Here is a 26,063-nt window from a genome sequence, read left to right as displayed (position 1 = left end):
AAGGAAAGGCCCTGGAATGGATCACCTCCTTCCTCTCCGACAGAACCTAAAGAGTCCGTCTCCCGACCTTCCTCACAGAAGCCACCAAGATCATCTGCGGCGTACCTCAAGGCTCCTCGCTCAGCCCCACCCTCTTCAACGTCTACATGAGCCCCCTCGCAGCCATCGCACGTAAGCACAACCTCAACATCATCTCCTACGCCGACGATACCCAACTGATCCTCTCCCTCACCAACGACCCCACCTCCGCCAGAGCCAGCTTCCAGGACGGAATGAAAGACATCGCAGACTGGATGAAGCTCAGCCGCCTGAAACTGAACTCAGACAAGACGGAAGTCCTCATCCTTGGCCCAGCCATCTCCGCCTGGGACGACTCCTGGTGGCCTCCTGCTCTGGGCCCCCCACCAAGCCCACAGACCACGCACGCAACCTGGCCTTCATCCTTGGCTCCTCCCTCACGATGGCCAGGCAAGTTAACGCCGTTACCTCCTCCTGCTACAACACACTCCGCATGCTCCGTAAGATCTTCCGCTGGATCCCCACTGGAACCAGGAAAACGGTCACCCAGGCCCTCGTCACCAGCCGTCTGGATTACGGGAACGCCCTCTACGCTGGGACCACCGCCAAACTACAGAAAAAACTCCAGTGCATCCACAACGCCTCAGCACAACTCGTCTTGGACATCCCCCGACACAGCCACATCTCCGCCCACCTGAGGGACCTGCACTGGCTCCCCGTCAGCAAGAGAATCACGTTCAGACTCCTCACCCACGCACACAAGGCTCTCCACGCCTTGGGCCCCGAATACCTCAACAACCGCCTCACGTTCTACACGCCAACCCGCCAGCTCCGCTCCGCCAGCCTCGCCCTCGCCACTGACCCACGGATCCGTAGAACCACCACCGGAGGAAGATCCTTCACCTACCTGGCGGCTAAGACCTGGAACACCCTCCCCACCCACCTACGACTCACCCAGGACCATCTCTCCTTCAGAAAGCAACTCAAGACCTGGCTTTTCGAGCAGTAGCAGCCCCCCCCCAGTGCCTTGAGACCCTAGCGGGTGAGTAGCGCACTTTACAAATGTTCTTGATTGATTGATTGATCAGAATTATTCCATCAGTTTGATGCTGAATTTGCCCTTACGTGCTCAGATTGTTCACTTTTAACAGAGACTCCGCTGTCTTTTGGTGGAGAAGCAATATAATGTGTATTTGTTTTAAGGCTTTTAATAGTCTAGGACCCTCCTCTCTACCGTTCTTATTTTTTTCCAACACGTTTATTTATTGAGTTTTTATACGTACATGAATTGGATACAAGAGTCTATTTCAGAGAGGTTTTTATCAATGTTGCCATATATTCTTTCTCAAAGACACTAATGCTCGGATTGAGGGTGAACCGCATAGGTATAGAAACTCTCTGCACAAGCGGGGAGGCGTGGTTAGGGGAACAGAGTAAGGGAGTAGACGGGATGTGTATAATTAGGCCACTAGTCTCCACTATCTGGAGGAAATAGGCACCATAATGTCAGGGGGAAGGGCTGAGAATAGAGAGGGTGGTCTCTTGGTGTGTAGCATGATTCAGGAGTTCATGGCTATGGATTTTGAGGATAACCCCAAACGCGGGCCAATGAATTTAGAGAGTAATTCCTCCTATCCCGGAGCCATCTTGTGGCAGCGCAGCCCCTGGCATCCTTGCCATGCAGTACCACTACCTCGCCTTTGCCCAGCGTATTTACAGGTTCGCCACTGTTCATGTCTGAGGGGGGGTGAGGCAATTTCTAGCAGGCTGTTACTGTTGTCTTGGCCTGGATAAGCGACGGGTCTAAAAAGCGCATTGCAATTTAGCATTTGCGAGGTCTGGGTATATTCCCAAAGCTTCCGCCTCCCAGGAAGAAGTGTTGGGGATTCCTGTCATGTGTTCCAACTGGGCATGTATAGTAGTCCAGTATGTTATTAGCTGTGGGCAGTCCCATAGAATGTGTTTGAGGTCAGCTCCAGGGGCGGTACATCTTGCACACATATCTGGTGCACTGAGAAATATACAGGCTATTCACCTGCGGGATAGATATTCCCTATTGAGTAAATTAAATTGGATCATTGGCAGATGGGCATTGTGGGACATTCTTTGTGGGTAAGCTAATGCCTGTTCCCATTCCCTGTTGTGGAGTTGCATCCCAAATTCAACCTCTCAAACATCTTGTATAGGTTATAGAGATTTTTTCTTCTTCCGCCGAGAAGCCGACCATCAACTCCTGGGCCACCACGTCTGCCGAGCTCATCTCCTCAACCATGGAGAAGACACACTCAGGAGCCCCCATGGACCCCTGCCTCCCTCACATCTTCCACAGGGCCGCCTCTGCCATCGCCCCCGAACTAGGACACACTATCAACTCCTCCCTCACATCCGGCACCTGCCCTGACACTGGCAACGCGCAGAGGTGAAACCCCTCCTCAAGAAACCAACGGCCGACCCAACGGACCTGAAAAACTACCGGCCTATATCTCACCTACCGTTCGCTGCCAAAATCACCGAACGACTCGTGAACACCCAGCTGACCGCCTTCATCGAAGAAAACTGCATTCTAGACACTTCCCAGTCTGGTTTCCGCAGCAACCACAGCACCAAGACCGCCCTCCTCGCTGCCACTGACGACATCCGCATGCTGCTCGACCAGGGACACACCGCAGCCCTCTTCCTCTTAGACCTCTCCGCAGCCTTTGACACCATCTCGCATCGCACACTAGCCACCAGACTCCACAACGCAGGAATTTAAGGATCCGCTCTCCACTGGATCCAATCCTTCCTCTCTGGCATAACCCAGAGGATCAGACTCCCCCCTTTCCTCTCCGCCCCCACTGACATCGTCTGCGGAGTACCCCAAGGATCCTCACTAAGCCCAACACTCTTCAACATCTACATGGCCCCCATCGCGCCATCATCAGACAGCACGGGCTTAGCATCGTATCCTACGCCGACGACACCCGACTCATCCTCTCCCTCACCAAGAACCCAGAAATCACCAGACTCCGCTTCCAAGAAGGAATGAGAAGTGTAGCAGCTTGGATGAAGGACAGCTGCCTAAAGCTCAACTCCGAGAAGACAGAGGTCCTCCTCCTCGGACCCTGCACCTCCACATGGGACAACACCTAGTGGCCCTCCGCCCTCGGGAGCCCACCCATCCCGACTGACCACGCTCGAACCTCGGCATTATCCTCGATTCCTCCATCTCCATGAACCGCCAGATCAACGCCGTCTCCTCCACCAGTTTCAACTGCCTCCGCATACTACGCAAGACGTTCAAATGGATCCCCCCCCCGACTGCAGAAAGACCGTCACCCACGCACTCATCACCAGCAGACTTGACTACGGCAACGCCCTCTACGCCGGAATCAACAAAACTCTTCTAAGCAAGCTCCAGACCATCCAGAACGCTGCCGCCAGACTCGTCCTAGGGACACCGCGCCACGAACATATGACCCAACACCTCCGAAGCCTTCACTGACTCCCCGTCGAGAAGAGGATCACCTACAAACTCCTCACCCACGCCTACAAATCCCTCAACAACAGCGGACCCAAATACCTCAACGACCGAGTATGTTTCCACGTACCCAAGAGAAACTTCCGCTCCGCTGACCTCGCCCTGGCGGAGGTCTCCCGCATCCGCAGAAGCAGAACAGGCGGGAGAGCTTTTTCCCACATCGCGGCCAAAACCTGGAACCTGCTCCCGGTCAACATCAGACGCTCCCCAACCCTCCACTCGTTCAGGAAGGACCTCAAGACCTGGCTTTTCGACTGACCCGGAGCTGCACCCTCCCTCCCCAGCGCCTTGAGACCCTCGCGGGTGAGAAGAGCGCTTTATAAACCACTGATTGATTGATTGATAGAGATGTCTTTATGTGCAAAGAGAGCCTTAGTCAGCCATGTAGTTAATCTGCGGGCAGAGCCCTTAGTTTGCTGCGTTTGGATGAGTTGATGCACAACTTATTCAGTGCCCTGAGTGGCCCAGTTGTCTTTAACTGTCCCTGAGGGAGTGCATATTGTTTAGTCAGTGTTTTTGAATGTCCTTAAGTGGCAGTCAGTGTAAAGGCCGCCCATACTAGTGAGACCAGCCTCCTCCCATACCTGTAGCTAACCGCTGGAGAGATGACTCATCCGAGTCAGGAAGACCACATGACTGGGGCATAAGGGGGAATGTGTTGTATGAGATGAAGTGTCTGTGACTGGCATGAGAGAGCCTACCTTGGAAGGAGAGGCAAGTCCAGAGGAAGACCGGTGCCAGCGTGTTTAAGCTGGAGTAGGGATCCTTTGGTGGGGGAGGGTCAGCAGGCCCCATGTCATCCAAAAACCGTCTCGACAACCAGTAGGACAGCCACTGCAGCTGGGCCACTTCATACTAGTGCTCAAAGTTGGGGGCCCCAAGGCCTCCTTACTCCTTGGGAAGCTGAAATCTGTCCAAAGCCATTTGTTTGCGTGATTTATGCAGGCACAGGTCCCAAGAGGACCCTGAGCCCTTGAAAGAATAATATAGGGTGCGAAACTGGAAGATTTGTAAAATAATGTAGGAGACTGGGGAGGCTCACCATCTTGGAATCGCAACTTGGCCTGCCACTGACAGAGGGATGGATATCCAAAAAGAGATCTATGACCTGATGGAGGTGACCACTGCAGACACATTGCCCTCCAACACATCTGGGGTAATGTGATATACCAGAACCCCCAAGTAGCAGACCACAGTGGGCTCCAAGTGTTTGCACCCCAACCCTCATCCCTTGGTTCACTTCTTTTGGTACAGCTGCTGGCACTATGGGGAAGAGGCAAGACATGCCCCGCTGGCTGTCAATCGAGACACTTGGCCAAATGATGCCAGGAGGAAAGCAACAGGGGTGAGGTTGGAAGTGATATCCTGGAGATAGAGGAGAACATAATCTGCATAAAGAGAAATAGTGTGGGCGCTGTCTGACAGGGGAATCCCCCAGTCTGCCCTCTGTCCAGGTTCAAGAAATAGGATGTGTGAAAGGGGACAACCCTGTCTGGTGCCGCTTTTGACCATTATAGGTTCGGAGATGGAACCACCTAAGCGAGTTCTAGCCGTGGGGAAATGATATAATAGTCAGATCAGCTTGGTGACGTAGGGGCTAAGGCCAAATTTTGCCTGAACCGCAAAGAGATAATCCTAGTTGAGGGAATCAAATGCTTTATGGCTATCCAGCACAGTGCTGTCACCCTGGGCCTTCTACTTTGTGCCTCCTCCTTGATCCGGAAAAGCCACTGGGGACACAGTGAGGTATTTCTCCCCAGGTTGAATCCGTTCTGGTTCCTATGGATCAAGCATGGTAAAACCTGTTGAACTCTTTGGTTAATGTCGTACTCAAGATTTTATAGGCTGTTTAATGCTGCAATGGGGGCAACACGATGTAATACCCAATGGGTCTTTACCTGGCTTCAGTAATAACACTATGCAAGCCTCCCGAAGTGTGTCAGGAAGATTCCCGGTCACTAGCGCTGTTTCATTTAGTCGGAGTAGCTTGGGGGCTAGTAGGCCGTGGAAGGCTTTGTAAAATGTGTCCGGGAAACCGTCTGTCCCAGGTGATTTGGCAGATGCCAGTGCCATGATTGCTGCCTTCATCTCCTGGGTAGTGAACGGGGCACCCAGGTCACCCCACTGTTCTGGGGTGAGTGTAAGCGGATGAGCCGGTATAAAAAATGCTTGATGGTCAGGGGCGGGGCACTCTGACGGAGGTGGTAGAGATCCACATAATAAGCTGTGAAAGCATCATGTAGAGCTTGCTGTGAGTACAGTTGGCCCCCATGCGGGCCTCGGATTTCGGTCACAGGTGGTTGACATATGTCTCTGCAAACCTACCAGGCCATAACCTTCCTGACTTGTCTTCCTCCAGATGCGTCCTGGCGGAGTACGTGGCACAGTCGGAGGTGCTCTAATAACTGCACCTCCATCTCCGAGAGGAGAACAAGAGATGGCAGAAGATGTGGAGTTGAGGTTGCCCACCTCTCTGTGTCTATGTATTCCCACTAGGCTGTCTCCAAGTCTTTGAAGATGGTTGGTCTGACCCTTAGTAACATTTATGTACACTCGCGTCTGACCACCACCTTAAAGACCTCCCACTCCACAGCCGGGGAATAAGCTGTGCCCACATTATTGTAAAAAAAAACTGGTTTGGATTTTATTAGCCGGTGTGTCTTGTAATGGAAGGTCCTTGAGGACAGAGGGCTGGTGCCACCAGGTGGGGACTGGGGAAGATGTCCTATTCCAGTGGAGGCTCAGTAATAGTCGGTTATGATCAGAAAGTTCCCTGCTAAGACAGCATGGTGAGGAGATGGTGGGGTAAAGAGATTGGGAGCAAACTATTCGGGCCAAGCGTGTGTAGACCCTGTGGACCAGGGAGTAGAAGGAGTACAGTCTGATGCCTGGGTTGTAATGGTGCCAGATTGCTGTCTTGGCCAGTGGCATAGCCAGCCCTGTTGACTCCTGGCATTAGTAACAGTGGAGGTGTTGGGAAGCAGTGGGTGAGAGCAGTCCCATGCAGCATCCAGAACCACATTAAAGTACTCCCCTAATAGCCGCAGGATGTGTGTCCATTTGGCCATGCTGAGAGAAAGTCGCTGTAGGAATTTAGGTTGTGTTAGCTGTGTAAATGCAACCTATTATGATATGATTGCCGTTTAGGCGTGCGTCCAGGAGGACGAATCTGCTGCTGTAACAAAAATACCACATACTAACCGAGGTCTCAAATTACTGCCTATAAATAGACGAGACAATGGAAGAAGAGTTCTCGAATATGTGCGAGATATGCTACATAGATAAATTATGGACCAGGCCCTAAAATTCCAACTGGAGGCTGAATTGGCTCTTTGGCATTGTCCTAAAAAACCTTGGTGAACAGAAAAACGTAAATATGATAAGTGCATTATACGAAAAGTGTCAGGCAGCAGAGAAACAGAGTGCATAGATAAAGATGCAGAAGAAGTTGGGTCAAATGAAAAATGCTTTAATGTTCTATAATCGGTTATATTTGCAGATAGATTGTTATTACAATTTTGTTTCCATCACTATGTGTGAGTGATGCCAGTGTTCTTCGGTTAACAAAGTTTTTTCTTTTGTCACCAGACTTGACACATTTGATGGACTCATTCCATTCGACTTCAAGACAGATCTGTCTGACTCACACTCAAAATATCTGGGTAAGAAATGCACCTGCTCTGTGCCAGCAACGAACTACGTACTAAAGGTGAAGGGGTTCAAGCACTGCCCCTAGGTCCCCTGTTTCAGAATAAGTACAACTCGATGTAGAAAAGCTAAAACCACACATATATATATAGCATAGCCAATCATGCACGTCCTCCTGCAAACCAGCTTTTCCTCACTACCTCAAGTGTGTATCTAAATAGTGATCAGATGCAAAACTACGTCGAAACCCTGTTGTTCCCAGATATCAGAAATATGCCCAGAATATTTCGCAATGAGTTTCAGCAGGTATTAGCTACACACCGAAAAACAATGATGCAGGATATCTGTTCATCAATCTACTTGAGTTCTCATACACACAAAAACCAACATCTGTTGTTTATACTTTTCTTGAGTCTTTTATTTTTCACATTGAAATGAGTACACTCAAAACAGGAAGCTTGTGGTTTGTCCTTTTATACTTTTTTAAGGCTGTAAACCGTTTATGCAAACTATACAATAAGAAAAAGTTACTTACCTGCATTAACTATCTTTCGGGTGGTTTGTCTATATAACTACAGAGTCACCACCTGTATAATAACCCAAGGAACCAGACTGGATCTGGAAAAGTTCTAAGTTCTCAAGTTGCTGGTTTGGGGCGCTGGATTTGTATTGACGCCAGAAGTGACATCAGATTGCCTTGCCAAATCCATATCGTCCCACCCCAGTGCAATAACATAATTTTCCATCAATTTTTTCCAAGTCTACGAGGTGAGCGGGTGGACTGGCATGGACATTAGGCAGTGCAGTACCAGACTTGAATTGGGAACTTATTAACTTACCCTATAACACATCCATCAAATGGGGAAGTGGTTGGGAACGGTTAGTAATCTGAAAATAGAAAGAGTATCCAATGGAAAGATCATTAGTGAGGCAAGTAACTTTTTCCTCTGAAGGATGCTTCTTTCAGCAGATTCCTCAGCAGTTGAATAGATTCCAAAGCAGTATCCTTTTCAGGAGGAGAGTTTATGGGTGGTTAAATGAGGCAGTCCTGCAGAATGATCTGGTGGAATTACCATTCTTGCGCACCTTACAATAACACTTAATGAAGGTGTTCGGGATGCCCACGTAGCAGCCTTGTAGATTTCTGCAATAGGAACACCTCTGGCAAGAGCAGATGTTGAAGATTTGGCTCTAGTGGAATGAGCTCTGAGCCCTTCCAGTTTCTTGGCCAATGCGGAGGATGCTTCATCTGGACAATGCCCGCTTCTGAACTGCCTTGCCTTTCTTGAGACCGCAGTACCTAACAAAGAGCTCGTCTTCAAGTCATATATCCTTGGTGAGGTCGAGGTAGAAACTGAGCACCGGCCTAGAGTCCAACCTATAAAGCTGCTCCTTCTTTGTAGGAGGTAGATAGTCAGTAAGGTGACCGAAATGGAGATGCCACAGTAGGAAGGAAATCGGCTCTAGTTCACAACACCAACTTGTAAGGAAACAATTAGGTGAATAGCGGACGAGAAATCAAGGCCTCTGTAATTCATTGACCTGTCTTGCTAAGGTAATTGCTATCCAAAACACTGTCTTGAATGTTAACATCCCCAATTGGCAACTGTGAAGGGGTTCAAATGGAGACCTTTTCAAAACATCAACACAGGGTTAGGATCCCACTGGGGCACAATAAAGAGTGTTGGCGGATACAAATTAGTCACAACTTCAGAAAATGCATCTGGATAGGGATATGAACAGGAAAGGCTGGTCTGGGAGCCAGGAAAGCAGAAAACGCAGTCAAAATCCCTTTATGGTGCAGACTTCACACCCTCTCTGAGCTAGGAAGAGTGTGAAATCTAGGATTTGTTCACAAATAAGCCTGAAGAGGGTCTATGCTGTTGGCTGCACACCACAAAATAAAAAGGTTACATCTCCCTAAATTAAAAGATTTTGTGGAGGGGTGATGAGCTGAGCTGATCTGATTATGTCAACCACATCTGGTTGCAGCTGAAAGGAGCTTCTATATCCCTTGTTCAGTCTCCAGGCATTATGGTGGAGGCCTAAGAGACTGGGGTGCAGCACCATTTTCCTTTGACTGGGAGAGGTGTGGTCTGAATGGCAGCTCAAGTGGCGCGCATAGGGAGAAGCGCTGAAGATCAGACAAAGACCACCGTCCTTCTTGGCAACAAGGAAATGATGGTAGTAACATTTTGTGCTTTGGCACTAACTTCACAGCTCCATTCAAGACAAGTGCTTCCATGTTTAGCTGCACGATAGAGAGATGGTCTAGTGGAAGAAAGAAAGGAAGGATAGCAGTGAGGGATGGATGGGGTGGATCCTGGAGTAAGGGCGGGGTGTACTCCCTTTCTATAATTTAAAGGACCCACTGGTCTGAAGTAATGGTCTTCCAGTCTGGTAGGAAGAAGAACACCAGCCTCCCACAAACTCCATGTGGGTTTGGAGAAGCAAACTAGACCTGTTCTACTGGTTGTGCAGGGAGTAAGATGAACTGGAGGGATCCACAGCTCTTACCTCGAGCTCTGTCTCTTTAGTGCCTGACTAATGGGTCTTGTGGCTGCTGGACCTGGGGCTGAAAGTACTGGCTCTGGCAAAAGGAAAATCTTGAGAATTCTCAAAAGCGACAAAACAGGCGGTGGACCCTGCCTTGAAGTGAGCTCTCATGTCTTCTTGGACATCAGGAAGACCAGTTGGGCCATGTCCCATAAGACATGTGTATAATGCGCCAAGAGACAGGTGGCATTGAGGGACTTGAGGTCCGTACTGCCTGCTGAAAAGGTTTTGTTCTATCAAGATTCCAACCATTTTGACAAACTGGTCAGAAGGTGGAAAACTGAAGCTGCCCATCAAATGCCAAGGGGAGCAGGATGCTTGAATGAAAAGACTTTCTAGTGACTATTCGTATATAAGAAGTGAGGGTCTCCTGGTGCTGGGTGGTAGCTCCTTGCCATCATTCTCTTGACTGCTGGTGCAAAGGTAGGCTTTTCCGAGGGTTCCATCACCGTATCCAGCTAGGCCTTGTTGAATGGCAGAATGTGTTCTGATGTGGGTATGGCTGGGAGGAGTACCTTTGAGAGCACATTCCTTTTAATGTTAACAATTGGCAGCTGCAGCCTCATTATCTCTGCGATTCAGAAAAGGGGGTGGTGATGAACAGAGTGTCTGAATTAAGCAAACCACTCTTACCCAGTCCAAAGACCAGGGCTTGATCCATCACCGTTATTTAGCTCACTGCCCCATCCCAGCTCAGAACCTGGCTATATGCAAATTAGTCTGTCCCTGGCCCAGTGCATCATGGGAACAGGGCAGACCAAACTACCAAGCCAATTCTTCACCAGAAAGGAGACAAGCTACCGGGGACCGGTTTCTGGCATTTCAGCCTCGTCGGCCCGGCTTGCTGGAATCCTGATGGAGCAGTGAGCAAGGGACTCATGTCTGAGTATACCCTGCCACACCTATAGTGGCCAAAAACGATTCAGAAAAGGGGGTGGTGATGAACAGAGTGTCTGAATTAAGCAGACCACTCTTACCCAGTCCAAATATCAGGGCTTGATCCATCACCGTTATTTAGCTCACTGCCCCATCCCAGCTCAGAACCTGGCTATATGCAAATTAGTCTGTCCCTGGCCCAGTGCATCATGGGAACAGGGCAGACCAAATTACCAAGCCAATTCTTCACCAGAAAGGAGACAAGCTACCGGGGACCGGTTTCTGGCATTTCAGCCTCGTCGGCCCGGCTTGCTTGAATCCTGATGGAGCAGTGAGCAAGGGACTCATGTCTGAGTATACCCTGCCACACCTATAGTGGCCAAAAACGATTCAGAAAAGGGGGTGGTGATGAACAGAGTGTCTGAATTAAGCAGACCACTCTTACCCAGTCCAAAGATCAGGGCTTGATCCATCACCGTTATTTAGCTCACTGCCGCATCCCAGCTCAGAACCTGGCTATATGCAAATTAGTCTGTCCCTGGCCCAGTGCATCATGGGAACAGGGCAGACCAAACTACCAAGCCAATTCTTCACCAGAAAGGAGACAAGCTACCGGGGACCGGTTTCTGGCATTTCAGCCTCGTCGGCCCGGCTTGCTTGAATCCTGATGGAGCAGTGAGCAAGGGACTCATGTCTGAGTATACCCTGCCACACCTATAGTGGCCAAAAACGATTCAGAAAAGGGGGTGGTGATGAACAGAGTGTCTGAATTAAGCAGACCACTCTTACCCAGTCCAAAGATCAGGGCTTGATCCATCACCGTTATTTAGCTCACTGCCCCATCCCAGCTCAGAACCTGGCTATATGCAAATTAGTCTGTCCCTGGCCCAGTGCATCATGGGAACAGGGCAGACCAAACTACCAAGCCAATTCTTCACCAGAAAGGAGACAAGCTACCGGGGACCGGTTTCTGGCATTTCAGCCTCGTCGGCCCGGCTTGCTTGAATCCTGATGGAGCAGTGAGCAAGGGACTCATGTCTGAGTATACCCTGCCACACCTATAGTGGCCAAAAACGATTCAGAAAAGGGGGTGGTGATGAACAGAGTGTCTGAATTAAGCAGACCACTCTTACCCAGTACAAAGATCAGGGCTTGATCCATCACCGTTATTTAGCTCACTGCCCCATCCCAGCTCAGAACCTGGCTATATGCAAATTAGTCTGTCCCTGGCCCAGTGCATCATGGGAACAGGGCAGACCAAACTACCAAGCCAATTCTTCACCAGAAAGGAGACAAGCTACCGGGGACCGGTCTCTGGCATTTCAGCCTCGTCGGCCCGGCTTGCTTGAATCCTGATGGAGCAGTGAGCAAGGGACTCATGTCTGAGTATACCCTGCCACACCTATAGTGGCCAAAAACGATTCAGAAAAGGGGGTGGTGATGAACAGAGTGTCTGAATTAAGCAGACCACTCTTACCCAGTCCAAAGATCAGGGCTTGATCCATCACCGTTATTTAGCTCACTGCCGCATCCCAGCTCAGAACCTGGCTATATGCAAATTAGTCTGTCCCTGGCCCAGTGCATCATGGGAACAGGGCAGACCAAACTACCAAGCCAATTCTTCACCAGAAAGGAGACAAGCTACCGGGGACCGGTTTCTGGCATTTCAGCCTCGTCGGCCCGGCTTGCTTGAATCCTGATGGAGCAGTGAGCAAGGGACTCATGTCTGAGTATACCCTGCCACACCTATAGTGGCCAAAAACGATTCAGAAAAGGGGGTGGTGATGAACAGAGTGTCTGAATTAAGCAGACCACTCTTACCCAGTCCAAAGATCAGGGCTTGATCCATCACCGTTATTTAGCTCACTGCCGCATCCCAGCTCAGAACCTGGCTATATGCAAATTAGTCTGTCCCTGGCCCAGTGCATCATGGGAACAGGGCAGACCAAACTACCAAGCCAATTCTTCACCAGAAAGGAGACAAGCTACCGGGGACCGGTTTCTGGCATTTCAGCCTCGTCGGCCCGGCTTGCTTGAATCCTGATGGAGCAGTGAGCAAGGGACTCATGTCTGAGTATACCCTGCCACACCTATAGTGGCCAAAAACGATTCAGAAAAGGGGGTGGTGATGAACAGAGTGTCTGAATTAAGCAGACCACTCTTACCCAGTCCAAAGATCAGGGCTTGATCCATCACCGTTATTTAGCTCACTGCCCCATCCCAGCTCAGAACCTGGCTATATGCAAATTAGTCTGTCCCTGGCCCAGTGCATCATGGGAACAGGGCAGACCAAACTACCAAGCCAATTCTTCACCAGAAAGGAGACAAGCTACCGGGGACCGGTTTCTGGCATTTCAGCCTCGTCGGCCCGGCTTGCTTGAATCCTGATGGAGCAGTGAGCAAGGGACTCATGTCTGAGTATACCCTGCCACACCTATAGTGGCCAAAAACGATTCAGAAAAGGGGGTGGTGATGAACAGAGTGTCTGAATTAAGCAGACCACTCTTACCCAGTACAAAGATCAGGGCTTGATCCATCACCGTTATTTAGCTCACTGCCCCATCCCAGCTCAGAACCTGGCTATATGCAAATTAGTCTGTCCCTGGCCCAGTGCATCATGGGAACAGGGCAGACCAAACTACCAAGCCAATTCTTCACCAGAAAGGAGACAAGCTACCGGGGACCGGTCTCTGGCATTTCAGCCTCGTCGGCCCGGCTTGCTTGAATCCTGATGGAGCAGTGAGCAAGGGACTCATGTCTGAGTATACCCTGCCACACCTATAGTGGCCAAAAACGATTCAGAAAAGGGGGTGGTGATGAACAGAGTGTCTGAATTAAGCAGACCACTCTTACCCAGTCCAAAGATCAGGGCTTGATCCATCACCGTTATTTAGCTCACTGCCCCATCGCAGCTCAGAACCTGGCTATATGCAAATTAGTCTGTCCCTGGCCCAGTGCATCATGGGAACAGGGCAGACCAAACTACCAAGCCAATTCTTCACCAGAAAGGAGACAAGCTACCGGGGACCGGTTTCTGGCATTTCAGCCTCGTCGGCCCGGCTTGCTTGAATCCTGATGGAGCAGTGAGCAAGAGACTCATGTCTGAGTATACCCTGCCACACCTATAGTGGCCAAAAACGATTCAGAAAAGGGGGTGGTGATGAACAGAGTGTCTGAATTAAGCAGACCACTCTTACCCAGTCCAAAGATCAGGGCTTGATCCATCACCGTTATTTAGCTCACTGCCCCATCCCAGCTCAGAACCTGGCTATATGCAAATTAGTCTGTCCCTGGCCCAGTGCATCATGGGAACAGGGCAGACCAAACTACCAAGCCAATTCTTCACCAGAAAGGAGACAAGCTACCGGGGACCGGTTTCTGGCATTTCAGCCTCGTCGGCCCGGCTTGCTTGAATCCTGATGGAGCAGTGAGCAAGGGACTCATGTCTGAGTATACCCTGCCACACCTATAGTGGCCAAAAACGATTCAGAAAAGGGGGTGGTGATGAACAGAGTGTCTGAATTAAGCAGACCACTCTTACCCAGTCCAAAGATCAGGGCTTGATCCATCACCGTTATTTAGCTCACTGCCCCATCCCAGCTCAGAACCTGGCTATATGCCAATTAGTCTGTCCCTGGCCCAGTGCATCATGGGAACAGGGCAGACCAAACTATCAAGCCAATTCTTCACCAGAAAGGAGACAAGCTACCGGGGACCGGTTTCTGGCATTTCAGCCTCGTCGGCCCGGCTTGCTTGAATCCTGATGGAGCAGTGAGCAAGGGACTCATGTCTGAGTATACCCTGCCACACCTATAGTGGCCAAAAACGATTCAGAAAAGGGGGTGGTGATGAACAGAGTGTCTGAATTAAGCAGACCACTCTTACCCAGTCCAAAGATCAGGGCTTGATCCATCACCGTTATTTAGCTCACTGCCCCATCCCAGCTCAGAACCTGGCTATATGCAAATTAGTCTGTCCCTGGCCCAGTGCATCATGGGAACAGGGCAGACCAAACTACCAAGCCAATTCTTCACCAGAAAGGAGACAAGCTACCGGGGACCGGTTTCTGGCATTTCAGCCTCGTCGACCCGGCTTGCTTGAATCCTGATGGAGCAGTGAGCAAGGGACTCAAGTCTGAGTATACCCTGCCACACCTATAGTGGCCAAAAACGATTCAGAAAAGGGGGTGGTGATGAACAGAGTGTCTGAATTAAGCAGACCACTCTTACCCAGTCCAAAGATCAGGGCTTGATCCATCACCGTTATTTAGCTCACTGCCCTATCCCAGCTCAGAACCTGGCTATATGCAAATTAGTCTGTCCCTGGCCCAGTGCATCATGGGAACAGGGCAGACCAAACTACCAAGCCAATTCTTCACCAGAAAGGAGACAAGCTACCGGGGACCGGTTTCTGGCATTTCAGCCTCGTCGGCCCGGCTTGCTTGAATCCTGATGGAGTAGTGAGCAAGGGACTCATGTCTGAGTATACCCTGCCACACCTATAGTGGCCAAAAACGATTCAGAAAAGGGGGTGGTGATGAACAGAGTGTCTGAATTAAGCAGACCACTCTTACCCAGTCCAAAGATCAGGGCTTGATCCATCACCGTTATTTAGCTCACTGCCCCATCCCAGCTCAGAACCTGGCTATATGCAAATTAGTCTGTCCCTGGCCCAGTGCATCATGGGAACAGGGCAGACCAAACTACCAAGCCAATTCTTCACCAGAAAGGAGACAAGCTACCGGGGACCGGTTTCTGGCATTTCAGCCTCGTCGGCCCGGCTTGCTTGAATCCTGATGGAGCAGTGAGCAAGGGACTCATGTCTGAGTATACCCTGCCACACCTATAGTGGCCAAAAACGATTCAGAAAAGGGGGTGGTGATGAACAGAGTGTCTGAATTAAGCAGACCACTCTTACCCAGTCCAAAGATCAGGGCTTGATCCATCACCGTTATTTAGCTCACTGCCCCATCCCAGCTCAGAACCTGGCTATATGCAAATTAGTCTGTCCCTGGCCCAGTGCATCATGGGAACAGGGCCGACCAAACTACCAAGCCAATTCTTCACCAGAAAGGAGACAAGCTACCAGGGACCGGTTTCTGGCATTTCAGCCTCGTCGGCCCGGCCTGCTTGAATCCTGATGGAGTAGTGAGCAAGGGACTCATGTCTGAGTATACCCTGCCACACCTATAGTGGCCAAAAACGATTCAGAAAAGGGGGTGGTGATGAACAGAGTGTCTGAATTAAGCAGACCACTCTTACCCAGTCCAAAGATCAGGGCTTGATCCATCACCGTTATTTAGCTCACTGCCCCATCCCAGCTCAGAACCTGGCTATATGCAAATTAGTCTGTCCCTGGCCCAGTGCATCATGGGAACAGGGCCGACCAAACTACCAAGCCAATTCTTCACCAGAAAGGAGACAAGCTACCGGGGACCGGTTTCTGGCATTTCAGCCTCGTCGGCCCGGCTTGCTTGAATCCTGATGGAGCAGTGAGCAAGGGACTCATGTCTGAGTATACCCTGCCACACCTATAGTGGCCAAAAACGATTCAGAAAAGGGGGTGGTGATGAACAGAGTGTCTGAATTAAGCAGACCACTCTTACCCAGTCCAAAGATCAGGGCTTGATCCATCACCGTTATTTAGCTCACTGCCCCATCCCAGCTCAGAACCTGGCTATATGCAAATTAGTCTGTCCCTGGCCCAGTGCATCATGGGAACAGGGCAGACCAAAATGTTGTAAATTCTATCTATATTGTTATCTAATTCTCCTCCATCATTTTCACTATAGCCAGAATCTGATCCAAAAAATGATAGATGATGGTAAGGAAAGGTTTTATTAAATTCAGTAAAAACGATCAAACCCTGGCAAATATCCGCCTCCACTCCCATTTCCAGAACCCCATAACAATTCATACACATCACAACATATCTTTTTTTTTACAACAACTAAAAGAACATAACATGTGTAGAACTTATATAGCTAAAACTCAGAACAATGATATGAACAATGAAATCATACATAAATAGATACAGGAGAGAAAGGGAATAGCAACACTGAACCTGGAAAAATAAATTAATCATACTTCGAGCATGACCTTCACGCAAGAAACTCACAGAAGCAACCAGATATTAGGTACCAACAAAATCTTCCAGACATTTAGGTGGTCTTCTGATCCACGGAGGAACAACTCGGGTTGCACACTGATTGGGCATCCAATGGCATCCACTCCCAGATAGACTGTCATCCTGATTGGGAATCAAACGACCCACACTCTTAGACTGACCATCATTACTCCGCATGCCATTCTTATACTGACAGTCCCCACTCAACAACTTGGGTTCAAGAGCAGGGCACTTGGCCAACATCCTTGCATTCCACCATTTCCCTTCTAACAAAACATTATTCCCCTTCACATCTCTGACTTGTTTGGAACAGGACCACCTGCAAGAACCCTTCTTATGGCTTTTCTTAAGAATTCTTGCTCCCTCTGCTTTCCTAAAGACCCGTGACTTTGTTACCCTTAATTTGTGTCTATGTACATACTGATATTGGTAGTCACTAACTCTTTCCCAATGACTCCAGATCCACTTTATCCTACACAGTCCATTCCATCCACGCTGGGACAGCTGTGATACATACTGCTCTTCCTTTCAGTAAGAAAAATGCAGTTTCACCTGTGACAGAGTGTGGCGTGGTTCTGTAACTACACAACATATTTTTAATTTCTCTTTTGCATTCCAGCTCCGCACACAATGCTAACTGTACACTCTGACCCAAAACACGGTAGAACCTTTCTACTAAATGGTTTTCCTGGATGATACACAGCAGTATGATGGTGTTTGATGTCTTCCATCTTTAGAAAATTTGTGAATTCTGCTGACGTAAATTGCGGGCCGTTGTCCAATACCAAAGTTCCAGGACTTCCCTCTCTCCTGAAAATCTTTTCACAGAATGAAATAACATAATTGCCTTTGATCTCCCTCATGAATATCACCCCCGGCCACTTAGAAAAATAGTCAATTAATACAAAGGCATATCTGTTTTCCTTGCCTAAACACTGAAATGGCCCACAAATATCAATGGTCAACTTTTCCTAAGCTCGCTTGGGAAAAGCACTAGGGACAATGGGAGTTTCCATGACATGATGGGACTTGTCACTGCAAGTACATGGTACACAATCCCTCACACATCTGTCAACATCTCCATACATTCCTGGTCACCAAAAATCAATGCATGCTCTGCATTTCATGGCGGAAATTCCCCCATGGCCTTCATAGAAAAGTTCTAACAGTCGGCAACGCAAACCCTCCGGAAGTAATTGCCTGTGTCTCCTCTATACAGTTCTATTTAATACTGAAAGCTCACCCAATACAGATAGGTATTCATTCAGATTTTCTCTTTGGTCCTCACCTACACCTAGACCACTCTAAATATTTTCCACAACCAAATTCATATGCTGGTCTTCCACTAACTTTAGTTTCCATTCGTCCTCCCAAATAGCATCCTTGCTTGTCTTGTTTACTTCCACCACAACCCATTTCTCATCTTCAACATTCTCGCGCCCGTCGGTGGAAGCCTTGACAAACAATCTGGACCTAGACTTTTGCTTCCAGGTACATAACATATAGTGAATCTGAATTTTTGTAATCTATACAACCGCTTGTCTATACGGGGTGTGGTCACCCCAGCACCCTTGGTGGTGAACAAGTCTATTAACGGTTTGTGATCAGTCCATAATTCGAACTGGTTTCCCCAAACATACATTAAAAAATATTGTATACCCCACCAGCACTCTAAGGCTTCTTTTTCGATTGTTGAGTTAGAGGGCTCAGCTCCTTTTAACAGACGGGATGCAAATGCCACAGCTCTTTCACGCCCTTTAGTTTCTTGCATTAAAACAGCACCCAGACTGTATGCACTAGCATCAGTGACTACTACGTTTTTTTTTATTGGGATCAAAAGGTTTTAACATCAGAGCCTCACGGATAGATTTCTCAATAACAGCAAAAGATTCCTGGCATTCATCAGTCCATAGATACTGCACTCCTTTTTTCAACAAAGTTCACAGACTATATGCTTTTTCAGCAACAATTCTGACGATCTTAGCATAATATTCAGCTAATCCTAAAAAGGACCTTAATTGTTCCTGGTCTTGCAGGGCAGGCACCTTTTCAATTGCCTTAATTGGTTTAACTTTCCGTTTAATTCATTTCGGTTGAATTCCTTCAGTTTAATGTCCTAGGTACTGCACTTCATTCGCCTCTAATTTGTATTAGTCCAGAGCAGTCGTTAGACCTGCTTGCTCCAAACTCAACAATACCTCCTACAACTTGGCATCATGCCCTCCATTGTTCTCTCCCACACCAAAAGATCATATTGGAAGCACATTACGTTTTACAACCCACTCCGTACACTCTGCATGGCCCTCTGGAACACCGAGAAGTCTGATGCCAAACTGAAGGGCATGCGTTTGAATTGATACGCATCCTCTAGTGTAATAAATGATGTCAGGTGCTTGGACTCAGCATGCAGACTTATCTGGGGATATGCGTTGAATAGGTCTAGTGTAGAGTAACATTTTTCCTCTCTTACACTCATTAATATTTCACTGATGAGGGGAAGAGGATGGCGATCCACCCATATGAAACTGTTAAAATCCCTTAAGTCGACCCACATTCGTAGCTTGCTGTTACCTTTTTTTTTTTGCATGTACAATAGGGATAAGCCACTCCAAAACCTCAATGGGCTCAATGACCTTACATAACCGGTCCAGTTCAGAGTTGTCCTCGCAAAGCAAATGGAACATTGCGCACCTTGTGGACCTTCGGAATTAAATTTTGCTTTAGAATGATACTGTGTTAAAAAAAATTCTGAGACCCAAGTTCCTCACAGAACAAACTGGGAAACTGCACATAGCCCTTCTCTACTCTCCTCAGTGCCGTCAACAACTGGTCAGGGTGATGGGGATCCAATGTAATACAGAAAACCTTCTGTTCTCTCCATCTCAATAAAGTCTTGCCTCGCTCCACCACATATACTCTACAGCTGGTACTCCTTCCCTTGTTCTTTAAATCAGTACAAAAAACCCCAACATGGGTAACTTGACCCCACAATACCCCTCCAGTTCTACATCTGCAGAAGTCAATACAGGACCCTTGACACTTTTGCACAGTTTTGTCAACCAACGTGTATGGTGAACACAAATCAGCCCATATGTGTACTTTTCACACCATTCATTTCTATTTAACATTTGAGTGGTTGATAAGGTCTCACATTAGAATCACCACCCTCTTTGTCCCCATCGTAAACTACCAACACCTCCACCTCCTCATCTATGTCATAACTTGTGCACACATCCCTAGAACTTTGCTACTCTACTAATCCCACACTGGATTTTTTCACAATTTTCCCATCTTTGCACACCCTGGAATAATGTCCAGATCTCTTGTACTTGAAACACCTGGCTGTGAAGGCAGTGCAAACATTTTACTCCACTAAATGTCTAACGCTACCACATCTTCTGCCCTCTACGCCTAAAATGTGTTTCTAAATTGCCAATTTCCTCTTAGCCATGAAAACATCACCTCTAATAGCCTTCAAGCATGTTTCAAAAGATTCCCTCCAATCCTCCCACACTGTGTCAGGTAACTCTGGATTTTGCAAAAATGGAGGTGGAGGTACAGTGTTTTGCAATGCCATTATGAGACTGTGAGTCTAACACCAATTAATAAAAGTAGGCACTGCTGTCATCGCAGGTATATTTATTTTATTTTAAAGGTTTTATATAGCGCTGGCTAGACCTGGAGGTCTCAGAGCGCTTTACATGAGCATCAGATCATAGTTACAGTTTACATCGTTACAAAGGTTACACAGTTATTAGAGCATGGCAACATAGTTACTTGTAAGGTCAAGATAAACAATAAGAACAAATACATAAGGGGGAAAGCAGGCAAGGGGAAAGATTCAGGGGAGGGGGGAAGGAGCTGGGGAAGTAGACAGGTAATGAAGGCGGGAAAGAGTTGGGGAGGGTGAAGGACACTGCATGGAAAGAGGAGGGTAAGGGCGACGGGGACACAAACCGGTAGACGAGTCAAAGCAACGTCCAAAGTCCAGTAAGCTGTGATCCCAGGGGAAGTGATATCACTTCCCTATCTCTGTTGCGGGAGGCTCCCTTTACTCAGTGGCCTCTCTCAGAGGGGTCTCTGAGACTCCAAAGCCTACATACTGGATCCTTCCCCAAAAAGGGGAGAGGGCGTGCTTTGGCAAGGGGTACCATACCATACCTCAGCTGTGAGTGGCTCCCTTGGCGCAGCGGACTCTCTCAGCGGGTACGCTGAGACTCCAGAGTATAAATATTAGATCTTTCCCTAACAAGGGGAGAAGAAGTGCTTGGTCAAAGGGCACAAAGCACAGGGGGCTAGGCAGACTAGCAGGCAAGGTGAGAGATTCAGAGGAGAGTGGATAGGAGCTAGGGAGGTAGACAAAGAGAGAAAGAGTACTAAATGGGAACACATTTAATTAATGAGTTATTATATAGTGTTGGCTAGACCCGATGGAATCAGAGCGCTTTATATGAGGGACAATAATGTTGCAATTTACATCAGTTAAAAGTTACATAAGTATCAAGAAAAGCATTTAAAGAACATAGGGGACAAGGTGAATGGAGCAAGGAAGGGTAAGGGGATAGGAGGAAGATAGGACGTAGAGACGAGGGGAAAATCTGCCCAAGGTCCGGCTGGGTAGGTGACGGCAGGGAGGGGGAGTCCACAACCCATCTTCTCTTTAGCTATATGGTAGCCCCACCGGGCATCAGCCAAATTGCTAGGTCTCCACAGTCTGGGGTAAGTTCCGCAGGTTCCAAGTCCTGATGTGTAGGCAGGTTAGGGGATAGGTTCATGGTCTGGTCAATGTCCAATTGTTGTCAAGGGAAGTAAAACAACGTGTAGGGAACCACTATGGAAGCCATCTTGGGGTCAGGCAGGGGACTGTACTGTACACTGGTGGTCCACCTAAGGTCAGGCACCAGGCAGTTAAAGTCAATATCCAGGACAGCGGCCGCCAGAAAATAACAAATCCAGCGTGCGCACACCATCACACGCACAGACATGCACAAGCACACACTCTCATATGCACACTGACGCACACAGACACGCACATAGACAGAAACATCCAAGAACACAAGCACAAGTTCAGAACAATAAACTAAAATAAAGTAAGTGGTCACCGTTGTCACTTCCTGCTGCACCTATCATGTTAGAGCAGAGTTCTTCAATCTGGGGGGGGGGCGCGACACCATCTCAGGGGGGGCACGCACTCCACTAATCTGACCTTCCTTCCCTTGGAGAACTCCGGAATGGCTGGAGGGAGGAGGAAGGAGAGAGGGGAAATCGACGGGCACAAAGTGCCCTTTTGTTATGTTAACCCTCCCAGGAGGGGGTTAATTCACGAGCTGACAGCTTCAGCTGCAGTGGGAGGCAGGATGACTCCTCTGCTAAAACTGAAAGCAAACCAACAGACACGCTTTCGGTTTTAGCAGAAGAGACCCCTTTGCCTCCCACTGCAGCTGAATCATTTTTTTTATTTTTTTTAAAGACCTTTATTGTACCTCTAACAGTATACACAGCTTCCGGCCTACAACCCCTTGGGCCGGCCGCGGCTCAGTCCTTGGTATTTTTAGTAGCAGGATAACACAGCCCTTTAGCCGACATCCCAGGGGTTCGGCGGCGTTCAGTAACAATGTGGGTACACAATTTACAGTAGGATTAGAAATCTGAATAGGTCCGTATTTTCTTTTTAAATTAGAAACAAACTTGCTGAAATTGCTTCAGACAGAATAGACGACATAAGCAACCATGTGCATAGTATTTGCCTTTACCTGTTACACATAACATTTGGCGTTTCGGTCCAGTTATAGAATATAGGCATATCTTCTTTGCAACATACTTTCCGTTTCATACATCAATTAAACTGCATTACTTTTCTAACTGAAGGCTAACAGTTCCCCAACTTATCGGGCACGGGTATCTTTATAATTAAATCTCCACAGAGGAGTGTTATCTACTTGGCATAATCATTTGCTATCCTCCCGTCTCACCAGTCAAGGGGTATATAGGTCTCTATCCCTCCCTCCGGCAGGTATAACTCCAGGTCAACGTTACAGTAGCAATTCGGGGTACCCTCTTCATGGACTACTTTCTAGATCGGACAGGTCTTGTGGTGGGTCGCATAGGTGCCCTCTGTATTTGTTCCACTTCCCCCATATCCTAGTCCACTTATTGGGGCATCCTCGATGCACATAGACTGCCTTTTCCGCCAGCATGGCTGTGTCCACATCTCCTCCCCATTGTGTGCATGTGGGTCCCACCCCCGAGCCCCAGTTCCTGGCGATGTTCCGTTTGGCGAGGGCTAGACCCAATGTTGCCCATGTCTGCATTCCCCGATTCATGTCAGTGGGCGACCAAATATTCAGCAAACAACATCTAGGTTCTCTTGGCAGTTCGATACCACCTACCTCCGATATTTCGGAGAGTATTCGGTCCCAATAAGATTGGATCTTGGGGCAGTTCCATAGTATGTGAAAGAATGTGCCCGGGAGACCGCACCCTCGCAGGCAGACAGGTTCTGGATTACGGCCTAGCCGGTGTAGGAGTGTGCGGGAGTAGTATATTCTATGTAATATTTTCAATTGCACCAGCTTGAGTCGTGACGGGATGGAGGCCTCCCTGGGAGATGCTAGTGCGTATAGCCAGGCTTCATCCTCTATGTCCCCCAGGTCTATTTCCCATTGGCTCCGGAGGATAGCCGTGGGGTCGGGCATGTTATTAATAAGTTTGCAATATGTGAGGGAGATCGCTTTTTTGTCTGGGCATTCAGTAAGGAGTCTATCCTCCAGGGGGGAAGATTCAGCAAGTCGGGTGCCCGTTGGAAGTGCCCCCTGTAATGCATGCTTGATTTGCGCGTATCGATATCGTTCGGTATCTGCCATCCCATATTGTTCTTTAAGGGCTGGGAAGGTGACTATTTCATCTTTTTTCCATAAGTCCCCGATTTTGGAGATACCAATTAAGTCCCATTGCCGGAAGCCCTTCGTGTTTGCTAGGGTACCTAGTCGCCGCGTGTCCCAAAGTGGCGTGGCGAGCCTGAGCACTCCCTCCCACCCCAAGGCTCTCTGTGCTGCGTGCCAGATCTTGATCGTGTGGGCTGTTGGGCCTGTAAAGGTGTGGCGCTGTTTGTTCGTGTATAGCGCTCGCATGAGTTGGTCAGGTGGTAGCACTGTTCGGTCTAGACTGAAGGCCCGGTCCATTTGTGGGGCGTGTATCCACTGATTAACCACTATGAGCGGTGCTGCCCAGTAATACAATTTAACACAGGGTAGGGTGATCCCCCCGTCATACCAGGATCGGATTAATTTGGCGTGTGCTATACGGGCCGGCTTCCCATCCCACAGGAGTGTCGAGATTTCTGTGCCTATGGATTTAAAATAGGTAAGAGGGACTGGAAAGGGCGTGTTTTGCAACGCGTAAAGAAATCTGGGGAGTGAAAGCATCTTAAATAACGCGGCCCTCCCTAGCAATGTAAGTGGTAAAGATCGCCAGTGTGTGACGTCGGATTTTAGCCTCCGTAGTGGTTTCATTAGGTTTTCTTCTATATACAAGGGTTCTTGTGGCGTGACATAGATCCCTAAGTATTTGAACCCCCTGGTGACCGTCTGTAGGGTGCAATCTGGGGGCAGCGTCGGTGTGTGGCCTCGCAGGACGTAAAGAAGCGATTTTGTCCAATTAATGGTGTATCCCGACACCTCACCGTAGGCCCTGAGCAGGTCCATTAAAGCTGTCAATGACTGGGAGGGGGACATCAAATAAACCAAGACATCGTCTGCGTAGAGGGAGACGCGATCCTCCCATCCCGTCCCCCATGTGATACCTCTGATTATGGGGTCCACTCGTACCTGCACCGCCAGGGGTTGGAGCACGAGTGCGAAGAGTAGCGGGGATAGAGGACATCCCTGCCTCGTTCCGCGTCCCAGAGTGAATGTGCGGGAAGTGTGGCCATTTGCTACCACCTGCGCCATCGGTTTGGTGTAAAGAAGTTTAATCCAACTGCAAAATTTAGGGCCGAAGCCTATCTTTCTGAGGACCGCGAATAGGAATGGCCATTCCACTAGGTCGAAGGCCATTGTCGCGTCAAGAGAGAGGATGGCCGCGTCTTCCCGTAAGAGGGGAATACGATGTAGGACTCCATGTACACGCCGTAGGTTCAGTGACGTATTTCTCCCAAGCATGAAGCCCGATTGGTCCGGGTGTATGAGGTCTGTAAGGTGGGGCTGTAGTCGTAGCGCCAGAAGTTTCGCCAGGACTTTAGCGTCCACATTCATTAGGGAGATCGGCCTGTAGGAGGATGTCTGGTCAGGTGGCTTACCGGGTTTGTGTATTACGACAATGGTGGCTAGTCGTTGGTCAGCCGTGAGTTCTCCACTTGACAGGCAGTCATTATACATCGGGAGCATGTAGGGGATTATGTGTCGTGATAGTGTTTTGTAGAGTTCAACGGGTAGGCCGTTCGGCCCCAGCGCTTTCCCAGTATGCAGTGCTGTAAGAGCCTTCCCCACTTCCTCCCCTGTAAAGTCGTCCTCCAGTGTCTGTGCATCTTCCTGTGATAGTGTGGGTAGGGGTATGCCCTGCAGGAACTGCATGCAATCGTCCTCCGTCTGCCTGCCCCGTGCAGTGTATAAGGTCTCATAATAAGTGGCCAGTTCTTCTACAATTTGCGGGGGAGCCGTCGTGTGTGTCCCATCCGAGCGCTCTAATGTGGCAATCCATCTCCTGGCCCTTTCCCTACGTTCCAACCATGCGAGCATCTTTCCAGTTTTGTCACCCAGTTCATATACCCTATGTAGTGTGTTAGTCAGTTTTGCCTTGGTAACGGCTTCTACGTATGCCTTGTACTCCTGTGATGCTAGTTTTAGTGTGCGTGCTGTGTCTTCTGTGTTATCCGAGGCATGGGCCGATTCTGCTGTTTGGACTGCTGTTTCTAAGGCTTCAACAGCAGCTCTCTGTTCTTTTTTGTGCCTGGAAACGGTAGAGATAGCCTGTCCTCTGAGCACTACCTTGTATGCCTCCCATAAGACCGAAGGTGAATCTACCGAGTCTGGGTTTTCCTCAAAGTAATGTGTGGTAGAAGTTTTTTGTGTTCTCAAAATAGTTCTATTTTTGAGATAGCCGGGGTATATCGGGAATATTCTTTGTCGTCTGGTGGGCTGTGCCGTGTAGGTGAGGTGCACGGGGGAGTGGTCTGATATCCCTCTTGGCAGGTGTCCCAGAGCCGTGATCTTTTCCGGGGGGATCGTCAGGGTTAGTATGTAGTCTATCCTGGAGAGGCTATTATGTGCCCCTGAGTGAAACGTGTAATGATGGTCCTGGGGATGTTTAAGTCTCCACATAT

The 26,063-nt window shown here is 48.8% G+C and overlaps 1 protein-coding gene across 1 annotated transcript in view; it reads left to right on the top strand.

Moving 5' to 3' along the window:
- Window positions 1-26,063, top strand: part of TMEM244 (transmembrane protein 244) — a 242,930-nt gene that overhangs the window by 145,416 nt on the left and 71,451 nt on the right. The window contains exon 3 of the mRNA XM_078682527.1: window positions 7,127-7,200. Coding sequence (XP_078538653.1) covers window positions 7,127-7,200 — 74 coding nt within the window. The remainder of the gene's footprint in view (window positions 1-7,126; window positions 7,201-26,063) is intronic.

The sequence above is a fragment of the Lissotriton helveticus genome, chromosome 3_1 (genome assembly GCF_964261635.1).
Source record: "Lissotriton helveticus chromosome 3_1, aLisHel1.1, whole genome shotgun sequence".
Classification (NCBI taxonomy): Eukaryota; Metazoa; Chordata; class Amphibia; order Caudata; family Salamandridae; genus Lissotriton; species Lissotriton helveticus.
The sequence above is the reverse complement of the archived record's forward strand: the minus strand, read 5'-3'. Positions and strand labels throughout refer to the sequence as shown.